This window comes from Leopardus geoffroyi, chromosome A3 (assembly GCF_018350155.1).
Source record: "Leopardus geoffroyi isolate Oge1 chromosome A3, O.geoffroyi_Oge1_pat1.0, whole genome shotgun sequence".
NCBI lineage: Eukaryota > Metazoa > Chordata > Mammalia > Carnivora > Felidae > Leopardus > Leopardus geoffroyi.
Window position 1 is genome coordinate 118,861,766 of NC_059336.1, and position 24,392 is coordinate 118,886,157.

Sequence of the window (24,392 nt, forward strand, 5' to 3'; positions counted from 1 at the left end):
GCCTCTAACCGCCCTCTCCGCCGCGGGGGCCAGGGAGGGGACCCTGAGGGCAGGGCCCAAAGGAAGCACCTGGCTGGGCCGAGCCGGGAAGCGGAGGGTGGGCAGCAGCGCGGGGGGCCGAGGCAGGAAGCGGGGTCGAAGTCTAGGGGTCAGGCCGAGCCTCTCACCCTACCACGCCGCCGCACCCTCGCCCCGGCCCGCTGCTGGGCTTCGGGGAGGCGGCCACGGCTCTGCCGCGTCCCCTGCTGCGCCAGCTGCGGCCAGCTGCGCTCCGCCCGCCTGTGGCGCGCGCCCGCTGCTCGCCCACCCCCTGCGGCGGGCAGTCCGGCCGCAGCCCCGCCCGAGACCCCGCCCCTGCGAGGCGCCTCGGGGAGCAGGCGAGACGGCGGGGCTAGAGAGCCCGTTCCGGCCGAGCCGCACGGCCGGAAGTGCCTGGTTTGGGCTTGCGCTCGCGCTACCAACTTCCGGGCCGGAACTCCTACCTGGAGCTAGTGCGCAGACCACACCGCGTTGAGCCCAGCTGGTCAGGTGAGAGGCGCGTAAGCGCGCTCTGCGGCGCTTCGGAGGTGGCTGGTCCAGGGGGCGAGAACGGGTCCCGGCCTGGGCGAGGAATGCGCCAGCCCCAGGCTCAGTCCCTCCTCTTCTCCGCAGGATGATCACAGACGTGCAGCTCGCCATCTTCGCCAACATGCTGGGCGTGTCGCTCTTTCTGCTTGTGGTTCTTTATCACTACGTGGCCGTCAACAATCCCAAGAAGCAGGAATGAAAGTGGCGCTTTCTCCGCCCCAGGTAACGGTCCGGGGCTGCAGCGCCCAGCCCCCGGAGAGTGGAGTGGCGAGGCCGCGCCAGGGCCTGCAGGGTTCGAAACTTCAAATCAGAAAGTGCCGGGCCAAGCATGATACAGTCCAGAACTGAGCCCCTTTATCCGCACACAGTAGGGAATGCCTTACAGTGCCCCGCCCTTTACCTGCTAGAATGGGGGTGACTTTTCCTACTCCTTTGCCCCCGTCTTCGTGGTACCCCCATGCCCAAGTTGGGCCTTTGGGTACTAGGAGACACTGACACAGAGAGGAGTAAAGGTACTGAGGATGCCATCCAAGTATGAGGATTTGGGCTCTTCACTTAAGGAGGACTTAAGGAGTTCTCACTTCTCCAAGCTTGTTGAGGCTTTTATTTAGGCAGAATTTGGGGGGGGGGAGGCGGGGGGGGGGTTGTAAAGATGTAGAATTCTGGAGCAAGAGGCACTGAGTTAGGGTGGCTCCTGTACACCCAAGCCCTAGACAAGAAAGGTGGGGTAGGGTGGGGAACCTTAAGTGTTGGTCAAAAATGTAAAGGGGGAACAGGATGGATGGGAGTGGATGCCTGAAGGATTTCCCCAGAGGAAAGCTGCAGCATTTTCCTTACCTCGGGTCTTTCCCCCTTTTTTCTAGGGTTCCAGGACATAGGCTGAGGCAAGATGGAGGGTGTGAGGGGCCTTCACACTTCACTTCATCCCTCTACCCATCACAACATACAAAGCAACTACACCTGGATTTTTCCAAACAACTTTTATTTCCTCAAAGTCTTCCTTAACCCTATGGAACAAGAAGCTGCCACTGAGTAGGGCCCAGTATAGGGGCTTTTTCTCCTCCCTCCCCCCAATATAAAAATATAGATATATATTTTTTGTGGTCCCAAAATCTTGTGCTGTGGAGGGAGGGATGGGGTAGCAGGTTTCTGCTTTGTGCTGTCTCAAGGTGATGCTCTGGGATGTCTCAGAACAGTGTGGCTGGTATTCACTGTCCGTTCATATAGGAGTTATGGTTGTCACATGGAATCAACAGCTGAGGGAGGAGGCTAGCACATTTCTCACTGTGTACCCCATCTTGGGGCTATATCCTGGGCATGGAGGTGGAGGCATCAGACCCGGGGAGAAACAGTGAGTGGGGGTGATTTAGGGACAAAACAAACCTCAGGCTGGCCCAAAGGCCCCCCGCTGTAACATATCCGGGACTGGGAGTCAGATAGACTACAGGAAATAGGAGAAAAGGCAGGGGCAGAGCGGGGCCGTGGGGGCCCGGCATGAGGCAGCCTGCAACAGAGAGGAGAGAGGAATCAGGCTTGTGAGAACTCTGACAGGGGCTGGACATGAGAGAGGGGAGATGGGTAATGATAGGTGGGTTGAGCACTGCACCTTGGGCTGATGCGGAAATGCGGTGTCTCCTAGGCCTTAGCCCCTAACAAGGAGTTGTTTTCTTGTCCTTTGCAGTGAAGACTGAGGCCATGATGGGAAAAAAATCAGGGACTAGATTCTTAATGAAAGTACCTTTAGTCTTTTGGAGGTCAGAGGGATTAGGGAAGGAAGAAAATGATCCTGAATGTGCACAGAAATGGGAATGAAGGGACAGAAGTGAGAGGTGGGGTGAGGGACTGGACCCGGGTGCTCACCCTGGTGCAGAGCTGGGTCCTGGCTCCGGCTCACTGCTCTCCCTGGTCCGGGGTGTAGGGGATGTGGGGCCCGAAGAGCCTTTCATCCCTCTGCAAGTCGGCGGTGAGCCCCGGCCCAACCTGGGCCTAGCCTGTGTGGATAGGGGGTGGGCTGAGAGGCTGGATTCTTCCATTAACTTTTTTGCTTCTGGGTTTGCTTCTAGAGTTTCCGTGCATAAGAGTGTAGGACAGGGGTCAACACCGGTACTGGGACCTTGAATTTCTGGGCACTGTCCCTAGCTGAGAGGGCAAGGCAGGATAATAGCTAGAGAATTCTTAGGTTCAGTTTATGACTATACACTCTAAGTCATACTTAACTAGGGGAGGCAAAAGGATCTAGCATTTAACCTCCATGGCTGTATTATGGCTGACATCTGGCTGAATAGGGAAGCAGTGTTTGGAAAGAGGTTGGAGAATTGGTGGGTCTCTCAGAGCCTTCTGTGCCTCAGTCCCTGCCAGAGCAGCTTAGGCTTCACGCATCCGGTCTCTGTCTGTACTCAGCTTTAACCAATTTAACATGAGAAATCTGGACTGAATTGGGAGTTGGTGGCACAGCTGTTCTTAGGAGCAGCAACCAGATGTGTTACCTGGGGAATCCGGGACCCCTCCTGGCGGGAACTCTCCTCGGGCAGGTCTGGGCAGAAAGAGAGGAGAAGCTAAGGGCAGGGGCGGGCAGTGCCAAAGCTAGCAGGCTGAGGTTGGGGTGTATCTGGCAGGGACGCGGGTTGGAAGCAAGCAAGAGACCTGGCTGAGGGATGGGGGTACTGGACAGACAGGCACGGGCACCAGAGCAGCTCTCTGATATGGCCGGGGGAGGTTGTAAAGCAGTGCTGAGCATTTTCCCTCCCACTACCCAGACGAACAGTGCCTTGCTGGGCTCTGTGAGAGTTGTTACACTGGGGTTTGGGGAAGACACAAAAATGTTACCTGCAGTCGTGTCCTGATACAGGGGATCCGAGGTCCAGTCCCTAGCAGCCCTTTCCCAATCACCATGACAGCCTCTGGCTTGTCGCCTGAGGACAGGAATGAGCAGCTGCTCCCTAGGAAACAAAGAAAACTGCTATCAGGGTAGGGAGCCGTGGAGAAGAAGAGGGAACTTCCTTTAGAACAGGGTTTCTCAAAACTGGCAATATTGACATTTTGGGCTGGATGATTCTTTGTTGTGGGGACCTGTCTTGTGCATTGCAGAATGTTTAATAGCCTGTCTGGTCTCTACCTACTAGATGGCATTTCTTCTTCCTCTGTCCCCTCCCCATTGTAACAACCAAAAATGTCTCCAGACCTTGCCACATGTTCCCTAGCGAGTAAAATGGCCCCTGGTTGAGAAGCACGGCATGCTCTAGTCGGGTCCAAGGAGTGGAGTAGCAACTTGCAACTCGAGCCACAGCCCATCAAGCTGAACTACTCTGAATTTATAGACTTCAGGGCCTGTCGCATCCAAATGAGTAAGCGCTCAAGGATAAGTCAGTACCCAAGATGATAGATTGACAAGGGCTACCCACTGAAGACCGTTAACAGGTTGGGAGTAGTGGGCTCTGAGGGACTTAGAGGATGTTGGACTGGAGTCTTAGGAATCATTCCCGTCCAGTCCTTTACACAGCTGGGTGTATAACTTAAAAGGACAGCAGGTGGCCTAGGTTTTATGTGGATGATGCGGTCACATAGCATTTGCTGTGATGACAGGTGAAAGGCCTCTGCCTCTTTTGTTCTTCAGTTTTGTCTAATGTTGCCCAGTTCCTGGAGTCAGGAAGCTTGAGTAAGTAGCAGGCCCTCAGGTTGTTCACCTTTGAGGATTAAGTGAGACAACGTGCTTAGAGCAGTGCCTGCCACATAGATGCTCAAGAAACAATAGCTATTTTATTATACAAAGACGTCCATTAACTTCCAGCTTCCTGTACAAGAGCATGGGTGCTTTACGGGTTTAGGATAATCCAGGAGGATAAAGGATGCCCCCGGTGTGGAGAGGCCTGCATTAACTTTCTGCATCAAGTCAAGAAGGAAGAGCTGAAGGGATTGGTTTAAGCCTAGCAGGGAGTCTGGTCTACACCCTGGGTAGTAGGGAAGGAAGGAGGCTGGCCAACCCAGATTTCGGTGGCAGTAGGTACAGACCTGATATGCTGAATGAGCTGGGGAGTAGGCAGGAGCCCATGTTGTGTGAGGCTGCTGGGCTAGAACTAGCAGGATTTGGGGATGGGGCCAGGCCACTTGAAGTAGGGCGATGGGTCAGTGGCTGCTGCCGCCGTCTCCTGTCCTGGCTTCGGGGCTCTGAGTGGAAGGGACACAAGGAGATAAAAGGGCAAGTAAGTGAGGCCCTGTCACTGCACCGCCCTGCTGGTTCTCGCACTTGTCATCACACCAGCACTCCTCTCTGGAAGTAAATTTAAGGTGGGTAGAAAGACCTCTGATACTTACTCCGGTTACCCGGGACACAGCAAGCCCTCATCCACCTCTCTGTGGCTAACCACCCTGCTCGCTCGCCAGTTCATTCTTCTGGCCGAGAAGTTACTGAGCTTGGCTTCTGAAACAGCTTCCCTAGGTTTCTCCTGCCTCTAACCACTCCTCTTCAACTACTCTTACTGCCCCCAAATGCCAGTGCCTCTCCCCCATTGTACCTTGGTCCCCTCCTGCTGTGCATACTCTAAACTCCCAAGCTGCTCTGTAGCCCTCTTTCCTGAACTACAGTTCAGTGGTCCACTGGCATTTCTACCTGGCGGTCTCTCATGACCCCAGCAAAACTCATTTTCTTCCATCCTTCCTTTTCTTCTCCTTACCTTGGTGAAAAATGTCCTAGAAACCTGTTTCATCTTCTGACTCCTCCCTCATATTTAGATTTGTGTTTAACCAAATCTAGACAATTCTGCCTCTGCCTTTGCTTGGATTCCTCCTTCGTTCTCCCTTGCCATGGCCTGTGTCCAGCTATAGATCTTTATCTCTCATTCAGGCTTCTGAAAAAAATTCCCCACTTGTCACCCTAGCTTGAATCTGTTCCCTTTTACAGTCCCATCTTTCACACCGGTGCCAGAAATTATTCCAAAACCTAGACCTGATCAAAAGTCATTTGGTTCAGGCAAGGAGGAGATACTGAAGGTCTTTTAAAGAATAAAGCCTAGGGGCGCCTGGGTGGCTCAGTCAGTTAAACATCCGACTTCGGCTCAGGTCATGGTCTTGCAGTTTGTGGGTTTGAGCCCCACATCAGGCTCTGTGCTGATAGCTCAGACCCTGGAGCGTGCTTCACATTCTGTGTCTCCCTCTCTGTCCCTCCCTCACTCATGCTCTGTGTCTGCATCTCTCTCTCTCAAAAATAAACATAAAAAAATAAAGGATAAAGTCTAAACCCTTTACCATGGCATTCAGAGCTCCACCCACTGTGGTTCCAGTCTGCCCATCCTTGGTAGGATGCTGACTTGATCCTTCAAACCCTCTGCTACAGCCCCTGTAGCTGCTAGCTGTGTGGTTCCTCTGCAATGTCCGTTTCCTCTTCTAGTGAAACCTTGAACAACTGAACATGTCCCATCTCAAATGTCACCTCTGTGAAGCCTCCCTGACCATCACAGGTAGAAATGACTGTTCTCCCTTGCTTTATTGTCCTTTGTTCACTTGGCTAGTAATGATTTATGGTTTTTGTCTCAAGAAGCTAGCACATGTCAAGTACTTATGATCATGCCTGGTACATAGTACTCAGTAGTTGTTAACTAGTATTCTGCTTGAAACTGGAACCTCTTGAGGGTAAGGACTTGAGAATTCTCCAGTCTATACCAGTCTGTATATCCTGGTGCCTACAAAACTCTGCCTAGAAAACCAGAGAAGCTAGTAAAGGTTTTGTTTTCCTGAATAGCAGACACCCACCATAGACCATGGGCTACTCAATAATCTGAGTCTAAGGACATATGCTTATTCCCCGTGGGGCAGCTTTCTGGTCCACTCTGGCTAGAGCCTCACCGGTACAAGTTCTGAGAGCAGACGGTGACTGGATGGTGTAGGGAGGCTCTCAGGTTTGGCAGGTCTGTCTCATCACAGAGGGATGGCAGGTGCCAAATGCTCTCAGACTGAATGAGCTATTAAGCTTCGTGGAGCTGAATTCAGTGGAGGTCCCAGGATGCCACTTGGCCTCTAACAAAGTAACGTGTGTTGGATGTAAAATACCTCTAATTCAGGAAGTAGGTGACAATAACTTAATCTTGGCCAGCTATAATGAGCAGTAGTGAGCAGTGACAAGACTACTTCTGGAAATCCCAAACCAAATTTTAAAAAAATTGACACATGAATAAGGAATAGAAGAAAGGGAGAGATTTCAGGACAGAAGCTACTCTAGCTTTGAGGAGTTTGCTGAGGGGCTGGGTACCAATTAGAGTACCAATTAGAGCCAAAAGTCAAAACTAACCAGACCTGTCAATTGTAAGTCAATAGTAAACAGGCAACAACAACAAACAGACCTCAGGGTACTAAAGAGGTAAAACACAGTGAAAGGACAGAAGTCAGAGACTCATGGCCACAGTCAACCTGAAGCACTACCTACCACCAATGACTCAGAAATACTGTAGAACCTAGCCTTGAGTGATTCTTTAGTAAAACACTGATATCAGGATGATATCCAGATGACAGTGCATAGCAGGCAGAAATGAACTTGATCAAGGATGGAAACAGTGGGTTTCTTGATGATCTGGGTATCTCTACACAGAGGCATGTTGAAATCATGTTAAGGATGAAGCCTCACCCACCCCAGGAAAGGTAAGAAAGAGCAAGTAAGAAAGTGAATGAAAGCCTTTAGGACATTTCTAGGTTGTAGCAAGAAACTGAGCAACACTCAGGAAGGTATGAAGCAGAACAGGCATATGATGTAAAAAATGTCAGTGTGAATGTACATATTATGGGAAAGATACTACAGATACAACTCAAGGATCCTGCCCCTAATGAGAGTTTTAAGGACAGTAGACCAGTCTGGTTTAGGAGAGGCCTAATATGGAAAGGATAAGGCATTTAAAAAATAGCATTTTAACCCTCACTTAAACGATTTTTTTTTTTTTAAGAGAGCATGAGTGTGCACTGGGGGAGGGTGGGGCAGACAGAGAGAGAGAGAGAGAGAGAGAGAGGAGAGAGAGAGAGAGAGAGAGAGAGAGAGAGAGAGAGAGAGAGAGAATCCCAAGCAGGCTCCACATTTAGTGCAGAGCCCAATGTAGGGCTCGATCCCACAACCCTGGGATTGTGACCTGAGCTGAAATCAAGTCAGATGCTCAACTGACTGAGCCACCCAGGTGTCCCTTAAAAGACTGTCTTAAAGCCTGGCCAGGCCTCCCTGTAAATTTGGCAATGTGAGCACACAGCCCAATTTCTCATGTTTTGACTTTTGGCCCCTGGTATAATCCAGGCCTACTCAGTTCCCACTGAGACAAAAATTTAAGGGAGGAACCCCAGCTGTTATTTCTTGGTTCTAAGCTATAGAAACAGTGGCTTGAGGCTGAGTGCAGAGTGATATGTGAGTCAGCTGTGCTTCCAGAGGTTGTGAGATTGTATTTTATGGTAATCAACTGTAGATTCCATTTTGGGAGTAGGATAATCCTGGGGCAAAGGTCTGAGGTAGAGCCGGACTGACCTCCTGAGTGTAGGAGTTAGAGTGGTTTATTCTAAAGGTCTCAAAATTTAAAGGAACAGTTACTGACTTGGCATCTTTGAACTGTCCCTACACGGAGCACCCTAGATCGTACTGAATCCCTGGGATAATCACAGACCTGATTTATGCCCTCTAAGGGGTGAAAAGGTCAGACAAGCATTTATTCAGCTCTCAATTTCTTGTCTTTTCCATTCAACAAGTATTCACTGATCATAAATAAAGGCAAGGCACCAAGGGAATAAGTAAATGTGTTAGGAGACATTTCCTGCCCTCAAGCTTTAATCTACTCTTAACCACAAAACTCGTTTGCAGTGGAAAAAGTAAAAGTAGTTAGTGATGGTGCTGGAGGCATTCTTCCTCTGTCCTCTGACTCACTTTTCAAAGGAACCTCCACTCACCATCGGACTTCAGCTGCTCTACCAGAAGCAGCCCGTCGGCTGAGCCATGGCATGGCAGAGGCCAGGAAAGAGTTCTAGTAACTACAGATGCAAGTGCCAGAGCTGGGAGGGAGGACGGTGGCTGTGGTGGGATGACAGCTGACAGCCTCCGTTTTTACACTGCCCCCTTGTCTTTTACCCCAGGGTCCCACCAGATAGGCCACAGGGCCAGGGAATATGTTTCAGTTACTGGGTGAGACTTGCCTGAATCCAGGGCCAGGACTAGGATGAGACACCTAGAGTGCACTCCCGACCCCGAGTCCTGGGCGCCCCACCAGCTTCACCTTAGTCCTATGCCCTACATAACAGACAGGTGGAGCTGGTTGATTTATCCACCCTCACCCCAGCCGGCTTGCCTTCAAGCTCTGTTTTGCACCAGTATCTTGCAGGCTTTCAACTTCCTACTTCCCTGACTCGGTCACTGGATAAGCTCTTCCCGTGAGCTTCCTTTCCTCTGCAGCAACAGCTGCTGCTAACGCTGTGTGCCCTTCTGTGCCTGCCGAACTGGAACTCGGCTGCATAACTGGGCAGGTGCTGCTCAGGAGGTGTTTTGCAGCTGGGGCAACTAGGTAAAGAAGCTCCTGGCACTGCGGTCAGGGGGTGGGAGTGGGGTCAAGCTTCCTTGGAGGCTCTTGCAGTCTCCTGTCTCAGGAACATTCCTGTTCACCCTGAGTTGCCTTGCTCGTTGGCCTCCTAAAATGTTCATCCTCCAGTCTTGAGAATAGAACCTGCCAGACTAGTTCCCTAACCTCTGCTTTAAGCTTCTGGCTGGGCTGCCTAGCTCTTTCCTGAAATTTTCTGGATAGCCTATCTTATGCTCTGTTCTAGCCAATAAAGGATAGTCATGAATTAAGTATACAGCTAAGTGTGATACGATTTTTATACATCAGTGGGAACTTTCTTTTAAATTTACAAGTCAGAAAAAAATCTTTTGTCAGATCACAATCTCAGTTTTGGGTTTGGAAAGTATAGCCGCTTTATAGTTAGGTCTCAGAGATACAGGAGGTGCGTTCTTCCTATGTCAGAAGACAAGGTATGACTAGATGTGGCAGGGGCCAAAGAACCGGATGTGCAGAACCAGGAAACAGCACAAAGCTATAGGACAGATCAACGGGACAAATAAAGCCGCAGGTCCCTATCCTAAGCCGGGACTAGTCTCCAATCCTAGAGTCCTATTGGAGACTCTAGGAGATGAAGCGGCAAAAACTGTAGTACCTGGAGTCAAGATTCCAGCGCTCTGACCTTTCACCTCCTTCCAGTATTCCTGTTTGATAGAATTAGTAACCCTCTTCTCAACCCTTTGACTTTAGAGACATAGTTTGTTAGGTCTCACAAGTTTTACTCAAGTCCCCAGGGTCTCTTCCTGGCGCCAGCTCCTTTTTTCTGCTTCTTAGCTCATTTACCTGGGGGGACATCGCTTCTCACTTGTTTTACCTGCACCTGCGTATGGCTGATGCCCAGATCCAACCTTGATGTCACCTTTTCTACAGGCTGGCTCTTTTTTCTGCCTGCAGGACACCTCCGTATAGATAGCCCATGACATCCAAGTATGTCTGAAATAGATAAACTCAACACTTTTTCTTCCAAACAGTGTCTTAACATCACCATGACTCTCCTTTGGCCTGTAACCTTGAAACTCTTAGTTTGCCTCTCTTCCACCATCACTGAATCCTGCTGTTTCTGATGCATATATTTCTCTCTCCTTTCCAGACCCTGGTATAGCCATTAGTTATCTCACATATCAATGACTGTGAGGATTCCCCTCCCCCCGCCTACCCAATACGTACAGTTCACAGGCCACTCTTGCATAAATCTCTCGTTCCCACCATTCTCTGAAGCACACAATCGTTGTCCTATGTCTCAGTTAACTTATCATCTTTGTTTTCCAGACATTTCAACTTCTTCCTCCAACCTCTCTCCACCTAATTTCTGTGCTGAAGGGCTTAGCCCTTTGCACCAGCTAGGTCTGTCTGCTTCTTGTCCTCTCTGTGCAGCAGCCCTGGCCCTGGCTACCACTCTCATCTCTGGAATGTTTTTGTCAAGCCATATGCCTCCATCCATTCTTCAAAATCCTCGCTCAACTGAACATTCTTTGGCTACTTACTCTTGAGTGTTCTATGACGGTGGCTCCCCAAGTGCCCTGTGTTTACGAGTGTGTGCTTTTATGTTGTTCACTGTCCTGTGTCCCCTAGTAAATTTAAAGTCAGCCAACCAGGAAGTATTTAGTACTGAATATGCACCTTTTCTCTTCGTTATTTGGGGAAGTAACAAAGACACAGAATACATGTCTCTCACTGACGGAGCTTCATACAGCACTCTGCATGGGGTGGGGTGGGGACGATAATAAAATACGAACGAGAAACTGCTTAGAATCCTCCAGTGAGGACCTGGGCCTAGAGAAGACTCTTTCCTATTTCTCTTTTGTAGTCAGGGAAGGGGAATTTGGGACGCTGACATTCCTTCCCAGGAGCTATGAGTGAAGAGGTATGAGAGGCTGACAAAAAGGAAAAAAACAGAAAGAAAAAAGGAAAAGAAATTAGAGGAAGTCTGAATAATGATTAGTGAATAACTTTGCTACTTAATATTAAGCTATGAAATCTTGGACAAGTCGCCCTTAAACAGCCTCAGTTTTCTCATCAGAAAAATGGAAATACCATCCACCCCACAGGGTCCTTGTGAGGACTAAATGAAATATATATATGTGATACTGTTTTGTTCGCTGTTTAATGCTATTTAAATACGTGGCATTATTATTTTAACACTCTCCTTCAAACAACGCAGTACAAAAGCATCCTCTCCAAATGAAGGGAGAATCTCAAAGAATGGGGCTCGGAATAGAAGCAGCGGTAACTGTGTTGCTTATGAGGGATAAACGGTCTTACTGGTCAAAGCTGCTAAGGACCAACGCTCCCTCCCCTGTGGCTGCTCCAGCGGGCGCAGTCAGGTTCCCACAGCCACTGACCCAGGGCATGCCTCTGGGTCCCTACCAGGGAGTGCTAATGAGGAGTGCGGCCTGAAGACCCCAGCCTCTTAGTGCCAGCTTACAAGCCTCCAAACTCTGGCAGGATGTCTCCAGCCCAGAGGCCACGTACAATACTGCTTTGAGGTTTCATGTATTTCTGGAAGTGGCACTACAACAATCTCCCCCCACCCAAGTCTGAGTCACCCCCAAGGAACGGCTCCATGGTCTCTTCCTCCTTTGTCCCTAAAAGCCCATCTGTTTCTGGTATACCTCTGAACTCCGAATCTCTCATCAGGCAGGGTCTCATCAAGCCAACCCCAGGGGTATTGATGCACAGTTGAGCAGCTGTGGTGACTGCTGGGAGGGGCCAGACTGTTGTATCGTAAGCCTCCAACAGAAGCTGTCTGTACTTGTTCCGTTTTTTTCTGGAAGACTTAGAATCCTTCTGATACCGCTTTCTGAATAGGCTCTGAAGCCAGGAACAGTTTCATCCCATAGAGACCTTGGCTAGGATTCTCCATCTCTACGGTGCTACAATTTGCGTTGTGAGGACATTTCCTTACACTGCTCCTAACAAGACAGTCTGACGCCATTCCTGACATGGAGGCTCCACATTTCAGTGTGGCCCTGTTGCAGCTAGTGTTTTGTTCTTGGAAATCCCCCTGCTTCCCAGCATGTGCTGAAGCCCAGGTACCCAGGACTCCCGCCTGTGCCACACACAGTACTGCTCTGGGGCTCATGGCGCAGGGAACACCAAGGTCGCAGGAGAGGCTGCAGATTCTGCTATAAACTACTTTTATTGATTCACCCCTTGGTCCCAGCCAAGAGTGTGTATCTTCAAGCTCTCATTTCCCCCAGCAATTCCCCAAACAACTGAACACCTGTTGCAGGGGCTCCCAGACTGGCTTACCTCTGACGGGGCCCAGCACCCGGTGGCTGACCTTTTGAGTGCTAGAGCCCAGGCCTGGCAGCCCTGTGGGCCGACTGCCATGAAAAGGAAAGCTGGGGGAGTTCTTCATCTGTGGAGAGTTTTGCTGGCTGCTGCTGCTGCCACCGGCACTTGTGCCAGTGCTAAAACTGCGTGCACGGCCCAAGGGATTTTCAGAGCAGGAAACAGGCAAGCCGCTGCAAAGAAGCAAGCAGATGCCAGTTAGCCCTGGGCCGGGGAGGTTGTGTCCCAAGGCTTTCCCTGAGGTCTGATGCTCAGGAAAGCTTCACCTTGGGTGAAGAAGGGTGAAGGGTGAAGAAGGCAAAGGCGCTCACTGCAAGGGAAAAGGGAGGGATCTGTGTCCACAGATGGGGTATCTAACCTGGGCCATACCAGCTGATCTCAGGATGCCTGGGAGCCCTTGTTCGCAAATACATGCTCCTGCAGAAAACATACTAAGGGCTGCGGGGCTGTCTCGGGGCAGCTTAACTTAGTGAATTCCCCCCTTATTCCCTTGGACCTCTCGGTCATTCCCAACCCCTGGAAACCGAGACCTGCCCTTACCTCCACCACAATTAAATTTAATTTTGTGCCGGGCTCTGGAGCAGGGAATCCCCTGGCCTGGTTTCCAGATGCCTAGGAAGTCTGTAGCTCCAGGGAAGAGGGAAGAGGATCCCATTTTCAAAAAAATGTACTAATCTTACCAATTTTAACTTGCTCTGAAAATACTCACCATGTGGTCCTTTTGGATAGGGGAGGAACACAAACCCCTTGGAACTCCTTGCTCTAAAGCCCTGTTCCACTTTCATACCCTTTCCTCCTTCCACCCTGTGGGTCTTACTTGTTACTTTTGGGTGGAGTTCGAGAGCCTCTCTTCTTGTTGACACCCACGTTCACAGTGCTGCTCAGGACGCGGCTGCTGCGCACGTGTTTTAGCATCCAGGCGCGGAGGTTCGTGAGGCTGCTGTGCTCTGACAGTACAATTCGGGGCCATGGATTGCATTCTGCCATGTCCAGAGCTGCAACGGCCATAGCTCGTCCCACCTGTGGGGTAGTCCAGTTTGGCTCAGCATCTGGGACTTCCAACCCAGGCTGCTATGTTGGGGAGGGGGTTGCACAGCACAGTGGAAGGGGAGGCCCAGCCCCAAATTTCCTCAGCGGGCAGGCTATATTTTGTGCCAGGGCTATTTATCTCGGCAGATTTAAAGCCGTTCCCTAAACCGTTGCTCATTTTAGGACCCTCATCCTTTATGGGCAAGAGCAAGTGGGCTTTCTGGCTGGCACCAGGAAGGCATTCTCCCAGCAGGAGAAGGTGTTTCAATCTCTTCTATAACCTGCAGCTTTCTCCTTCTCTCGCGTGCTCTAGGACCCTGGGGTCCTCAAAGACCACTGCAGAGGTGGTGCTTTAAAGCCTAGGTAGGAGTGAACAAACCCAATAGAAGGAAGAAGACCAGCTTAAGACGCAAAGAATCTGACTCAGATGTGCTGGGGATTCTCTGTGGTATGAGGTCAGAAATAGTGCCTACTCATCGTCCCAATCCCATCAGAGTCAGGGGCCTGCCCCTATGTTAACTGCAGAAAATAACCACAGTGGTGAGATGGTGACGGTGGTAAGCCTCTCTTCGGAGGGCCTTAGGCAGCAGGAGTGAAGACCATTCCAGACTTTGGGGTTCCCCTCTTCCCCATGTATCCCCTGTATTCATACCTGTTCAAACAGTTCCACAGTGTATCTGGAGGGGAAAGCCGGCGGGGGAGGGGGGCTGGCCCGCCCGTTGTCATGGCAGGCGGCAGGGATGCTGTTAACTGAGCGTCCGGTGTTGTAGTTGCATTCAAGTGTGTAGCTAAGACACAGAGACTTTTATTAGTGTCCTGCCCGGAAAAATCAGGACAGAACCATGGGGGACAGCCTAGGTGGTCTAAGAAATAATCACCTGGAAAACAGTGGATACAAACAAAGTGCTAATCCTTAGGAACTAGCAATTGACCTCGGCACTATATCATGTACGCGAGAAGTCCCAAAGAGTCAGACTCTCAGGCCAAAGACAGTAATGCTAATAATGGTGAGCCTGTCTTTTGAGAAGATTTGGGCCGTCCCTTGCCCCTCAAACAACTTAGACTGGGTATTGTTTTCTTTAAGGAAGTTACTTCATCAGCTATATCCCAGTTTCCCCCCAACCTGTGGATTATCCCTGAGGCTTTGTAGATTGCAACCCGGCCGCTTCCCTCCTTAGACTGGCCATCTCTGCGGTCTCGGGCATACATGTTCTTCTCTGAGAAATTGCAACCCTGGAAGTCGAAGTGTGCTGAGTTCAAGGAGATGAGCTTTGGATACAGCATGTTTTCCACCTGTGTGAGGGAGGAAAAAGGCAATTCAGGAGAGACAGACAGAAAGAAGGAACGGGCAAGGAAGAGATGGCAAGCAGGGGGCCATGTGACTAAATACACGGCAGATACTGTGTTTTTTGAAAATGTCACTGTGTGCTTGACCTTATTTCCAGGTGTTGGAAAGGTACAGTTCTATCTCTTTTTAAGCTCTTAGCTTCTTCTCTCCCACAATGCAAACTTTTCCTTTTCCCCTGATTTCCCAAACTGTAGAATAAACACCACGATGCTGACAGCTTGGTCTTCGTTCAAAGGTCATGATGTAAAGACTGGGACACAAAGCCCCAGTGCCATCCCCCTTTGGCCCTTTGAAGCTTGTCTGGAGGTGGAATACCTCTTGCAGCCACAGGCCTTCCTGTCACAAGACCACCTTCCCTTTGTCCTCGGCCTAACCTGTATCTCCTGACCTGCAACACTTCCCACACTCACGTGGCACTCTGGATTCCTACCTGGGTGCTCTCATCACTAAAGCTGTTTCCATACATGAAGCAGCCCCTTTTGGAAGCATGTCCGTGCAGGTCCACATAGTAAGCGACGCCACTCTCTTTAGGGGGGATGGTGTCGGGGGCCGGCTGCTCAACCTCAGCGGACCGTTGTGGCATAATCCACACACCGCTGGGCTTCTGTTCTGCCGACTCGGTCTGTGTCCAGCCTTCAGGGTCATCCCCGTCAGACGCGTGCCCAAGGTGAGCTTCATTTTGGATATTGTTGGTTTTCTCGAGGTCAGAAAGGGGAGCATCAGGAGGGAGATGGGGACTGTGCTGGTGCTCAGAGGGACCCTGGGAGTTCAGTCTGGAGTGCACGTGGTGGTAGAGAAGCACAGCTTTGGCCCCGTAGATGGCTGGGTGCAGGACTGCATCGGGCTTCAGGTACTGACGGTTCAGGTTCACTCCACGCGAGTCTGTGCTATAGGAAAACAGAGACTGAAGCAGAGTCTAGAGCGCTGAGCCGGTGAAGGAGACATGAGAGTAGATGAAAGGGGGCCTGGGGGAGACTGACTTGCAAAATGAGAGAATGAGAGGCCCAGGTTGCATTAGGAAGGAAAGGGTTGAGAACAGGCCCTCTCCTTGGTGGGCTGTCCCCCCGACCACAGAGACTAAGCACGGCTCCCTCTACCCAGATGGACCTGCGGTTATTCTAACTCTGCTCCTTCCAGAGAGCGCTGCTAGATGTGCCACATTCCTTCTCTGGTCCCTGGACAACGAGATGGGCTTGCCCTTGTTCGGGTACAAGAGGACTGGGAATGCAGGAGAAGTTAAAGGAGAGGCTAACAGTATTTCACGGAGGTGGAGGACACGAAGGGGACCGGGAACAATCCTGACAGGCTGGGGAGGCTGCTTACCGGTAGTGGCCCCGGACCACACCGTCGGGGTTCAACATGGGAATCAGCTTAAAGACAAAGAGGCGACGCAGGGTTTGGGCCCGGGGGTCATCAGGTCGAAGGATGAAGTCCAGAAAGCCATTGAAGACAAAGCTAGATGGAGTCTCCCCAGGGTGTACCCTACTGCTTAAGAAGAATATCTGAGGTGGAGAGGAGAGCGGTCATTAGGCCAGTTACCTGGTATGTCCACTCTAACAGTAAATGGGGGGCGGGCAGGAAGAGCCCACTAGATTTGCAGCTGGCTGAGTCTGCAAGTAGAGTTGGGAGCAGCCCTGCTTGCCTCCCGATGCGGCCACGACTCCCAGAGGTAACATGGCCTTAAGCTATCCACAGGGCTTGGAGCTACGGAAAGGCCATGGTGCTACCTTTATGCTGTTCCCACTCACCCTCTTGCCTGTGAAACGGAAGGGTCGGGGGGTGCCGGTATCAGGAAATAGCTGCTCTAGACGGGGCTCTCGATCTTCTCGAAGCCCATGGCAGGAAGTGATCGTTAACAGATCTACACGAAGTCCATCCAAAGAATAGCAAAGGATCTCACGGTGGTAGTAAATGGTGTCCAGGGGGCTATGGGGATAAAAATGATTAAGCCACGAGAAGTCCCTAAAGTCCTAGCAAGAGGTGAGCCTCATCCCCGGCCTAGGATTTGTAGGATCTGGTCTTTCACGCTAACCTTTGGGGCCTTAGAGTCCCTCAGAGTGTTAAATGAGGCTGAGGATTTGGGTCGTCTGAATTAGTAGAATGCAGAATACAAGACGGGATGAACTTATTGTTTTCTCCCCAGTTTATGGCTCTCTACTATGTGATGACTTCGTACACAGACTCACCCTCTGCCGGGACAGAAAAAAAGGTGTGTTGGGCAATGGCGGGGCTAAGCTCTGGGCAACTGATGGGAGCTGGGATATTAAGAGGCTTGAACTGGGCAGATGGGTGAGTAGAATGCAGGTAGCGGTAGGCTGAGGTCATGGTCACACAGAAACATATTGGTCAAAGGTACCCAAAGTCCCACACTCTGCACAGAAAAAGAGCGGGTGACATTTTGGTTCGGGGCTCCTGGGGCAAGTTCCAGAAGTAGCAGAGGTGCTGTCTGGTCGAGGACTGGGTGGCAGGAGTAAGGATGGGGTTGGCACCTGCTATGGGTAGGGTGGTTCTCCAGAAAGCGCTGGTCTAGCTGGTTTAGCAAGTCCTGGCAGTCACTGTAGGAGAAGGGGTAGCAGAAGGCGAAGAAGGTGGTGGCCCCACGGCCCTCCACGAAACGGTGGACAAAGGATAACACAAACTGCGTCTCTGTCATCTGAGGAGCAGAGGAGGAAGAGGGAGGGGCTGTTGGTGTGAGAACTAAGATCCTATTGGGATCGCCAAGAACTGACCTTACATCCTCAACACAACGCCCGACTTCCCTCCCTCTGGGACTTTCCATATGACAGTCGGCTCCTTCTAGGCTTCCTGAAGCAGGGGCTTATCTTGGACTCCAGCTAGCACTAGAGGGAAAGCTGATACCAAAACCTGGCGTCCCACCTGCCTGGTACTCTGTATCGAGGGTAACTCCTCTCTTCTTTCCCTCTTCTGCTTTTAGCACCCAAGTCTGTCTTTCCCCCTCATGGAGAACTTACCTCAAAGGTGGGCCGATCTCGAATGCGTTCCCAGCGTGGCCGGGTGGGGAGTGTGCGCACAAAGGGGGCCATGCCCTGGGAGTATAGCTTGCTTTGCTTATTCATGTTCATAATGTTGATCTTGATGAGTTTCCCTGGAGTTCCTCCCCGGACACTGAAGTAGAACCATGACCTGAGGGCCAGAGGAGGAGGAATAGGTCATTATATACTGAGGGCTGGAGACAGGCTACATGAAACAGCTGGAGCGAGCAAGATTGGGAAAGGCCTGTTTGGTACAGAGGAGGCGAGGGAGGAGGGAGGAGGGGAGGGAGAGGAAGGGTACTGACGGTGTGAACTGTAAGACAGCGAAATGAGCCTGGATTTGGGGCCTTGGCCACCTCCTCTCTTGTCCTTCTTCCACCCTCCCCTCTTTCCCCCTTACCTGTTCCCATTCTCAAACTCCGTTTCAGCACAGTCTGGTCGAGTCCACACGTTGAACTCGTAGTCAGGAGAAGAGGCGATGCTACTGGTGGGGGCTGATGCCCCACCTGCTGCTCCTTCCCCGTCACTAGACACAGATTCCACCTTCTCCACGTGGGCTAGGTTCCCTGAATCAAAGCGAGAACTGAACAGCAATCCCCCACAGCGCAGCTCCATGGTGAGGCTGGGAAAGCATCCTCCTGCCCACTCTGGCCCTGAGAGCTGGGGGAGAGTGGTGGGTGGCGTAGGAAGAAGGAAGAAAAATGAAAACAAGGTTTTTGGGTATCTCCTGATCAATGAAAGCTCTTCTTAGGAAATGCCCTAAGAAACAAGAGGCTCTTTCCACCTCAGAAAAGGCAGAAGTGGCCTTCTAGCAAAGGCTAAGAGAAAGCAGTTGTCTAACGCCACACAAAGGGCTAGAACTGACCTAAAAGGACCCCATTTTACTACATCTTGGCTTACCCAAAATGAAGTACTCCATGGCTTAACTAATGTTGAGAAACGCTAGAGTCCAAGCTTTTTTGCAAAAGACTAGAGAATAACATTGGAGAGGTCAGATTTCTCAAACCTACCCAGATACACCCACCACAGCACGTGGCCGTCATGAAAAACGGGCCGTTCTGGATCTCTTGTTCCTAGACTGGCTCCCCGATCTCCAGCAGAGCAGAGCAGCGGAGAGAGCCAAGATTCTAAGTTTAAATGGGCAGCTGCTTCTCTCCACTCCTCTGTCCTCACAAGTCCTGACCAGGCATTCGTCTGTGGCTCCCCTGAAGCCTTGGAAGGGCTAGTTCTTCCTTTTTTGTCACTACCCTACGCCTAGAAAACGGTGGCCTTTGCCAAGTCAAAAGAAACAAGGCAGAAACCACCTGCTCACCTGGAAACTGTAGCTCAATGCCAGTTAGGGCATGGGTCTGTCTCCAGCCCCCTCCCGCCCTGCAAAGCACTGGAGTCCCTGAAAAAGCTACGCTGGCAATAGTTGTGGGTAAGTGATGGGTATGCTGAGCACCTCTAAAAACGTGGCTGGTAGAGACCCACTTGGGGGTAGGGGGTGATTCTCGACCCTCGACTCTGACAGACCCTCACCTCACACCGACCGAGCTCGCCCTGGGCAGGGCGGGGTTCGGAGGCATGAATGGACGACAGGGTCTCACACTCGGGGCAGGGACTGGGGGGGGGGGGGGGTCGGAGGTGCGGGCGTGGGAGTGGGGCCGGGGGGAGAGGGGACGGCCGGGCCGGGCCGTGGGGCGGGGTGGCATTCCAGAGGGGCTCCGGGCTGAAAGGGGCTGAGAAGGGGGCGGGGCCGGGGCCGGCGGGGCCCGCGCTCCACGCAGCGCCCCTCACCTCTCTCGGGGCCGGCGATCCCGCTCCCTCTCCCGCTAGCGAGGCGCCACCTCGGGCCCCGGCACCCGGGTCCTCCACCCAGGACCCAAACAAAACCCGAGCGCCGCGGTGCCGGGACCCCGCTCTGCCAGGAAACAAGAAGTCTCTCGCCTATTGGCCGCTTATACAGCTGGCTACCCGCCCAGTAAGGCTCGCTGCCATTGGTCAGCACGCAGGGGTTCCCTCGCACGTTAGCGGGTACCTGAGCCAGTGGCTTTTGGGGGCTCGGCGGGCAGATCCGGCCAGAGGGTTCCACCGGGGTCTTCTCAGAAGACGGTTAACGGCCTGCCCGCTGGGAGGAGGGCAAGACAAAAGTGACCAAGAAATAAACCGGAAGACTCACCTGCAAAATAAAAGGACGATGTGCGAAGCTAATCATTGCGCACCGCGCTCTTCTGTGTATTACAAAATACCTTCCTGGGTCAGCGGATCTCCCGCCCTTCAGGAATCCTCTGATACTGATACAAGGGGCAAAAAGCCTCAGTGGAGGATGCGGGCATCGATCCCGCTACCTCTCGCATGCTAAGCGAGCGCTCTACCATTTGAGCTAATCCCCCGCCTGCTGCCGCCTCTCTTCCTTTTGCCTTACAGGCTGTTCTAGGCTGGCCGCTGACCCGAGGACCGACCGTAATTCAAAACCTTTATCTAGTAGTGTACAGGGGGATCGTGGGCAAGATTTTTAAAAGCAGGCATATAATAATCACACGTAAGCAATAGTAATAACATATCTTCGCATTTAACACAGAAGAGGGTTGGACCGTACACTGATTACTTACTGCACATGTGTTTCACCGAACATCTGCCGTACTCCTGCAAATCCACAGCGGGCCTCTGAGAGAAACTTTCTCCCTACGACCTGATTGGCTTGAGTTGGAAGCTAAAAAGATTGTACGAAGTCCTTCGAGCCGGAATCGAACCAGCGACCTAAGGATTGCCGCAACTCGTACCACTACAGTCCTCCGCTCTACCAACTGAGCTATCGAAGGCTCCGCTGTCTCTGGCGCCTGCCAATTCCTCCCTAATGCTTACCAACGCCACATTACTCTGACAAGACCTAGAAGATTTGGGGGAAAGCTCCCCACTCCGCTTTATAAAAGGAGCTCTCCTGCCGAGTCCCTCCAAGCCGCACAGAAACAAAGGAAGCCGGAAACAAGTTCGGGCAAAGAACCTGCTTCCCAACTCTGGACAAAGGAAATGGGCAATACACTTACCTTCCATTTCCGTTTTTTACAAAACAAACAAACAAAAAAACCACATCTCCTCACCCCCCATGGCTTTTATAGGATTGAGGACGCTTTGAGATCCTGCTCGCAACCTTGGGCCGCTGGGCGCATTTCCCGTGCGCGGCGGGCACGCACATGTGCTCTGCAGTTGCAAGGCGCAAGTCCAGTTTGCAAAGCCGAGGGCTTACTTTCGCTATTTGCTCCAGGTTTCCCTTCGGTGTCTTGGGGCGCCGGTAAAATCCTACTGCTCTCCTGATGTGAAGGACATCCATTAGGTCAGTTAACCAACGTTTTGTCAGGATTTATTCGTTCAGGCTGGAGCATGAAACATGCAAACCACAGAGCTGTTCACTGTGTGCAGGACAGCGCACCGTCCCGCGGCGCAGAAAGCCTGCGATTCCCGCCTGGCCGCAAGCGCGGAGGGGGCCCTGGGCGAGGCCAAGTCCACCCGTCCGTCCCTGCCCTTATCTCGTCACACCTCCGCGCCTCTTTCCAAGGGCCTGGAATGCCAGCCTACAATCCTTTGCCCACCAGAATTTCCTGGGGCTTTGAAGCCAACCTAAAACCCACCTCCCCTACGAAGCCTTGCTTGGTGGTCTGGCGGAGTGCCTGTGTGGGAAGACCTGGACCATTTCCAGCTCTGCGGCCTGGGCTACCTGGAGTCACAGTCGCCCCGGGCAAATCCAGGTCCAGTGATGGTTTTAGGACCCGTTGCAGCCCTACACTTTAAATCCGAGGTCTCTGATGTCACTGAGCACACAGGACTTTCACTCTTGCGCCCACCCACGAAGCAGGAGGTTAACATCTCCCCACCGATTTCTTAGTTTAGCTTCATTCTGCTGCTTCAAATGCTACCACTGTGTCCGAGAGTGTTAATCTGGGCAGTTTTCTTGGCTCAGTCTTTAGTGGGCCCATTGACTCTCTTTCTTGAGGGGAAGGATGCTGGTAAACCGAACTTTTTTTTTTTTTTTAAGACGAGATTCCCATAACATACAATGAACCGTTTTAAAGTATGAACGGTTCAGTAGCACTTCGTGCATTCACAGTATTATGCAAATTATCATTTCTCTCTAGTTTCAAAACTTATTTTTTTCATCACCCTAGAAGAACATCCTGTACTCTTTAAGTAATCATTCCCCACCACTACTCCCCCACTCCCCGACTGGCGCCCCTGCCCAGGCAACCACTAACCTGCTTTTTCTCTATGGCTTTGCCTATTCTGGAGATCCCATATAAGAGAAATAATAAAATATGTGACCTTTTGTGCCCGATTTCTTCCACTTGTCATAATGTTTTTGAGACTCTTCCGGGTTGTGTTACGTGTCAGCACCTTCTCCCTTTTGGTGGTTGCATAATACTCCATTGTATCACTATACCATTTTGTTTATCCATCTATTGATGGACATTTGGGCTGTTCCCACCTTTTAACTTTCATGAATAACAGTGCTATAAACATTCATGTACAAGTTTCTGTGTGGATATGTGTTTTTATCTTGGGTGTATAGGAGTGACATTGCTGGGGTTTATGGTAATTATATGTTTAACTCTTTGAGGAACCACCAAATTTTTTCCACACTGACTGAACCATTTTATATTCCCACCAGCAATGCAGGAGGGTTCTAATTTCTCCACATCCTTGACAACGCTCTTCTGGATACTTTATTATAGCTCATTTTCAACAAATTGAGCTCAATTATAAGCATTTTCCTATGTCCTTAGAGAGTCTTTGAAATCATCGTTTGAACAGGCAGGCATGCCCGTCTCCGTGGGAAACGCTCCACCCCAGGGGTGATGGCATTTGAGAAGGGACTGGCAATGCTACAGGTGAGTCTAGCGACGCCATGCTTTGGGGAAGTCAGACCACCCATTAAGCTGCCCTGCTGTAAAGCTGGCGCTATAGGTACACATCCAGAAACGTGCTTTAAGCCTTTTGGGAAGAAGTGTTTCAAATGAGTCATGTACCAGAACTCACAGGCCCATACAGGAGGAGTTGGTAAGAGATTGACAAAAGATAACCATACTCAAACTGCCCTTCGTTTTTTGGGGCATGTTATCTGTAGAACTCCAGCTGTGTAAAAAGTAAAGTTACAATGTCCAAATGTGACCTTCTGAGGCGTCAGGTGACTTCTGTTCCTCCAGTAACACCCATCATCATAGGGTGATAGCCCACCTGTCAGCCTGGGTCTGCTCGTCTAGTCCACACTAGGCCAGTTCACTGGCTCAGCTTAGATGCTTGTGCATTGACAGGTCTGCCAAATGTGAAACTTCTGGGTGTCTGGTTTAGCTTTATTGGACAGCAGGTGCAGTGTTGGACTACTTCTCTTGACACCGGAGAAATTCTGGACAATTCCAATAACAGGTCAAACAACGGGGTTTATCAAATAAAGCCAATTAGGGTGTCAGTGTCCCTATGAAAAGCTGTGGAGGCCCCAGCCAACCTGATTACACGTTATACCCCAGGATTCTAGGTCAGAAATTAAACAAACCCAGCAAAGTAAATCTCGTACACACTAGAAACCAACGCAGCACTCCTAAGTGGCGTTCTTTGATTTGCTGGATTGTGACAGTCCAGCAGCATTGGTGATTCAATGTCATCATAGGACAGGGTCGTCATTTTACTTGTCCTATGCTGTTGCCAAGCCAGGTTCACAGCAGCCCTTCCTTCAACTTGCCTTGAATTCAGGCCAGTTAGAAGGATTAGCTATTCTTAAGAATTGCACCGGTTTCTGATTGGGAAGAAGTGAGGTCTTGGGACCCTTGGACAGTCCTGCCTAGCAGTCCCAGACCTTAGCTGCCAGGTGGGTTTTTTTCCCTTGGGAAAAATGGTCGTGGTCACCTGCCACTAGGAGCAGGGTTCTGCCCAATGTGGACTGTTTAACGCTCGACAGGTAAGAGTTACATCCTAACAAGGGAAGAGAACACAACGGGAGACGCCATTGTACTCATGACCTCACTTTGTGCCATGATTTTTCTACGCTGGCTACTTGATAGGCAGAGTCTCAGGGCAACAACTGAATGGGAAAGTGGTAGCTGGCCATCATCCTGCTGTCAGCTCAGGGTTTGATGGAAGCAGGAACCAGCCTGGGGGGGTTGGAGTGGACAGCGCACCTCTAGCACTGCTTACATTTCAAACATTAGAATCTTGAGGTGAGAGTGGAAAGCCTGTGCAGCTCTCTTACGGTCCCCAGTCAAAAACAAAAAGGGGCTTTGGTGATAGGCCCTTGACTCGTGTGTCTTTTGGAGTCCTACATCTTTCACTCCTTGCCTTATAAAACTAATTAATAAATTAAGGTCCTGGCAAGGAGCCTGGCTGGCTCTCTCCGAGAGCATGTGACTCTCTGATCTCAGGGTTGTGAGTTCAAGCCCCACACTGGGCATGGAGCCTACCTAAAAACAAAAACAAATACAAATACAAATACAAATAAAATGAAATAAAATAAAATGAAGGTCCTAGCAAGGAAGAGAACACCACCAATCACAGACCAAGAACTCCCCTAGGAAACTCTCCCTGCTTTTTCCAGCTTAAAATAGTCAAGCCATCAAGGTAGGTGTTGGG

General features: G+C 51.0%; 2 protein-coding genes and 2 non-coding genes across 7 annotated transcripts; 1 reads left to right on the forward strand and 3 right to left on the reverse strand.

Moving 5' to 3' along the window:
• Positions 1-395: 395 nt before the first annotated feature.
• OST4 (oligosaccharyltransferase complex subunit 4, non-catalytic) lies at positions 396-1,659 on the forward strand. The gene is made up of 3 exons (XM_045447436.1): positions 396-528; positions 652-789; positions 1,431-1,659. Exon 2 carries the CDS (start codon positions 653-655, stop codon positions 764-766), a length of 114 nt encoding a protein of 37 aa, XP_045303392.1. The 5' UTR covers positions 396-528; position 652; the 3' UTR covers positions 767-789; positions 1,431-1,659.
• AGBL5 (AGBL carboxypeptidase 5) lies at positions 1,529-22,243 on the reverse strand. 4 transcript variants are annotated; one of them, XM_045447420.1, is made up of 16 exons: positions 20,390-22,243; positions 19,816-19,956; positions 18,196-18,455; positions 17,775-17,946; positions 17,292-17,455; positions 16,551-16,728; positions 16,126-16,304; positions 15,233-15,689; positions 14,578-14,747; positions 14,107-14,242; positions 13,243-13,445; positions 12,384-12,598; positions 4,576-4,731; positions 3,394-3,506; positions 2,428-2,558; positions 1,529-2,071 (listed from the first exon to the last, which is right to left on the reverse strand). In XM_045447420.1, the coding sequence occupies exons 3-16, from the start codon at positions 18,408-18,410 to the stop codon at positions 1,900-1,902; spliced, it is 2,661 nt and encodes an 886-aa protein (XP_045303376.1). In that variant the 5' UTR covers positions 18,411-18,455; positions 19,816-19,956; positions 20,390-22,243; the 3' UTR covers positions 1,529-1,899. The 4 variants fall into 4 exon arrangements, with proteins under 4 accessions (XP_045303376.1, XP_045303375.1, XP_045303377.1 ...); XM_045447421.1 differs by lacking the exons at positions 19,816-19,956; positions 20,390-22,243 and adding exons at positions 3,054-3,100; positions 19,575-19,721 and having other exon boundaries at positions 1,955-2,071; XM_045447419.1 differs by lacking the exons at positions 19,816-19,956; positions 20,390-22,243 and adding an exon at positions 19,575-19,717.
• On the reverse strand, positions 20,098-20,170 carry TRNAA-AGC. Its single transcript has one exon. It is a non-coding gene; the product is annotated as a tRNA-Ala (tRNA).
• Positions 20,510-20,599, reverse strand: TRNAY-GUA. Its single transcript is given in 2 exon segments — positions 20,510-20,545; positions 20,563-20,599. It is a non-coding gene; the product is annotated as a tRNA-Tyr (tRNA).
• Positions 22,244-24,392: the final 2,149 nt, after the last annotated feature.

Excerpts from the sequence above, each read along its gene's own strand:
- AGBL5 (XM_045447420.1), bottom strand. The coding sequence starts at position 18,410 with ATGGAGCTGCGCTGTGGGGGATTGCTGTTCAGTTCTCGCTTTGATTCA. Across the intron at positions 17,947-18,195 it reads GAGTTTGAGAATGGGAACAG|GTCATGGTTCTACTTCAGTG; the intron begins GTAAGGGGGAAA and ends TCTGGCCCTCAG. Across the intron at positions 4,732-12,383 it reads GGTGCTGGGCCCCGTCAGAG|AGCCCCGAAGCCAGGACAGG; the intron begins GTAAGCCAGTCT and ends CCTTCCACTCAG.
- OST4 (XM_045447436.1), top strand. The coding sequence starts at position 653 with ATGATCACAGACGTGCAGCTCGCCATCTTCGCCAACATGCTGGGCGTG.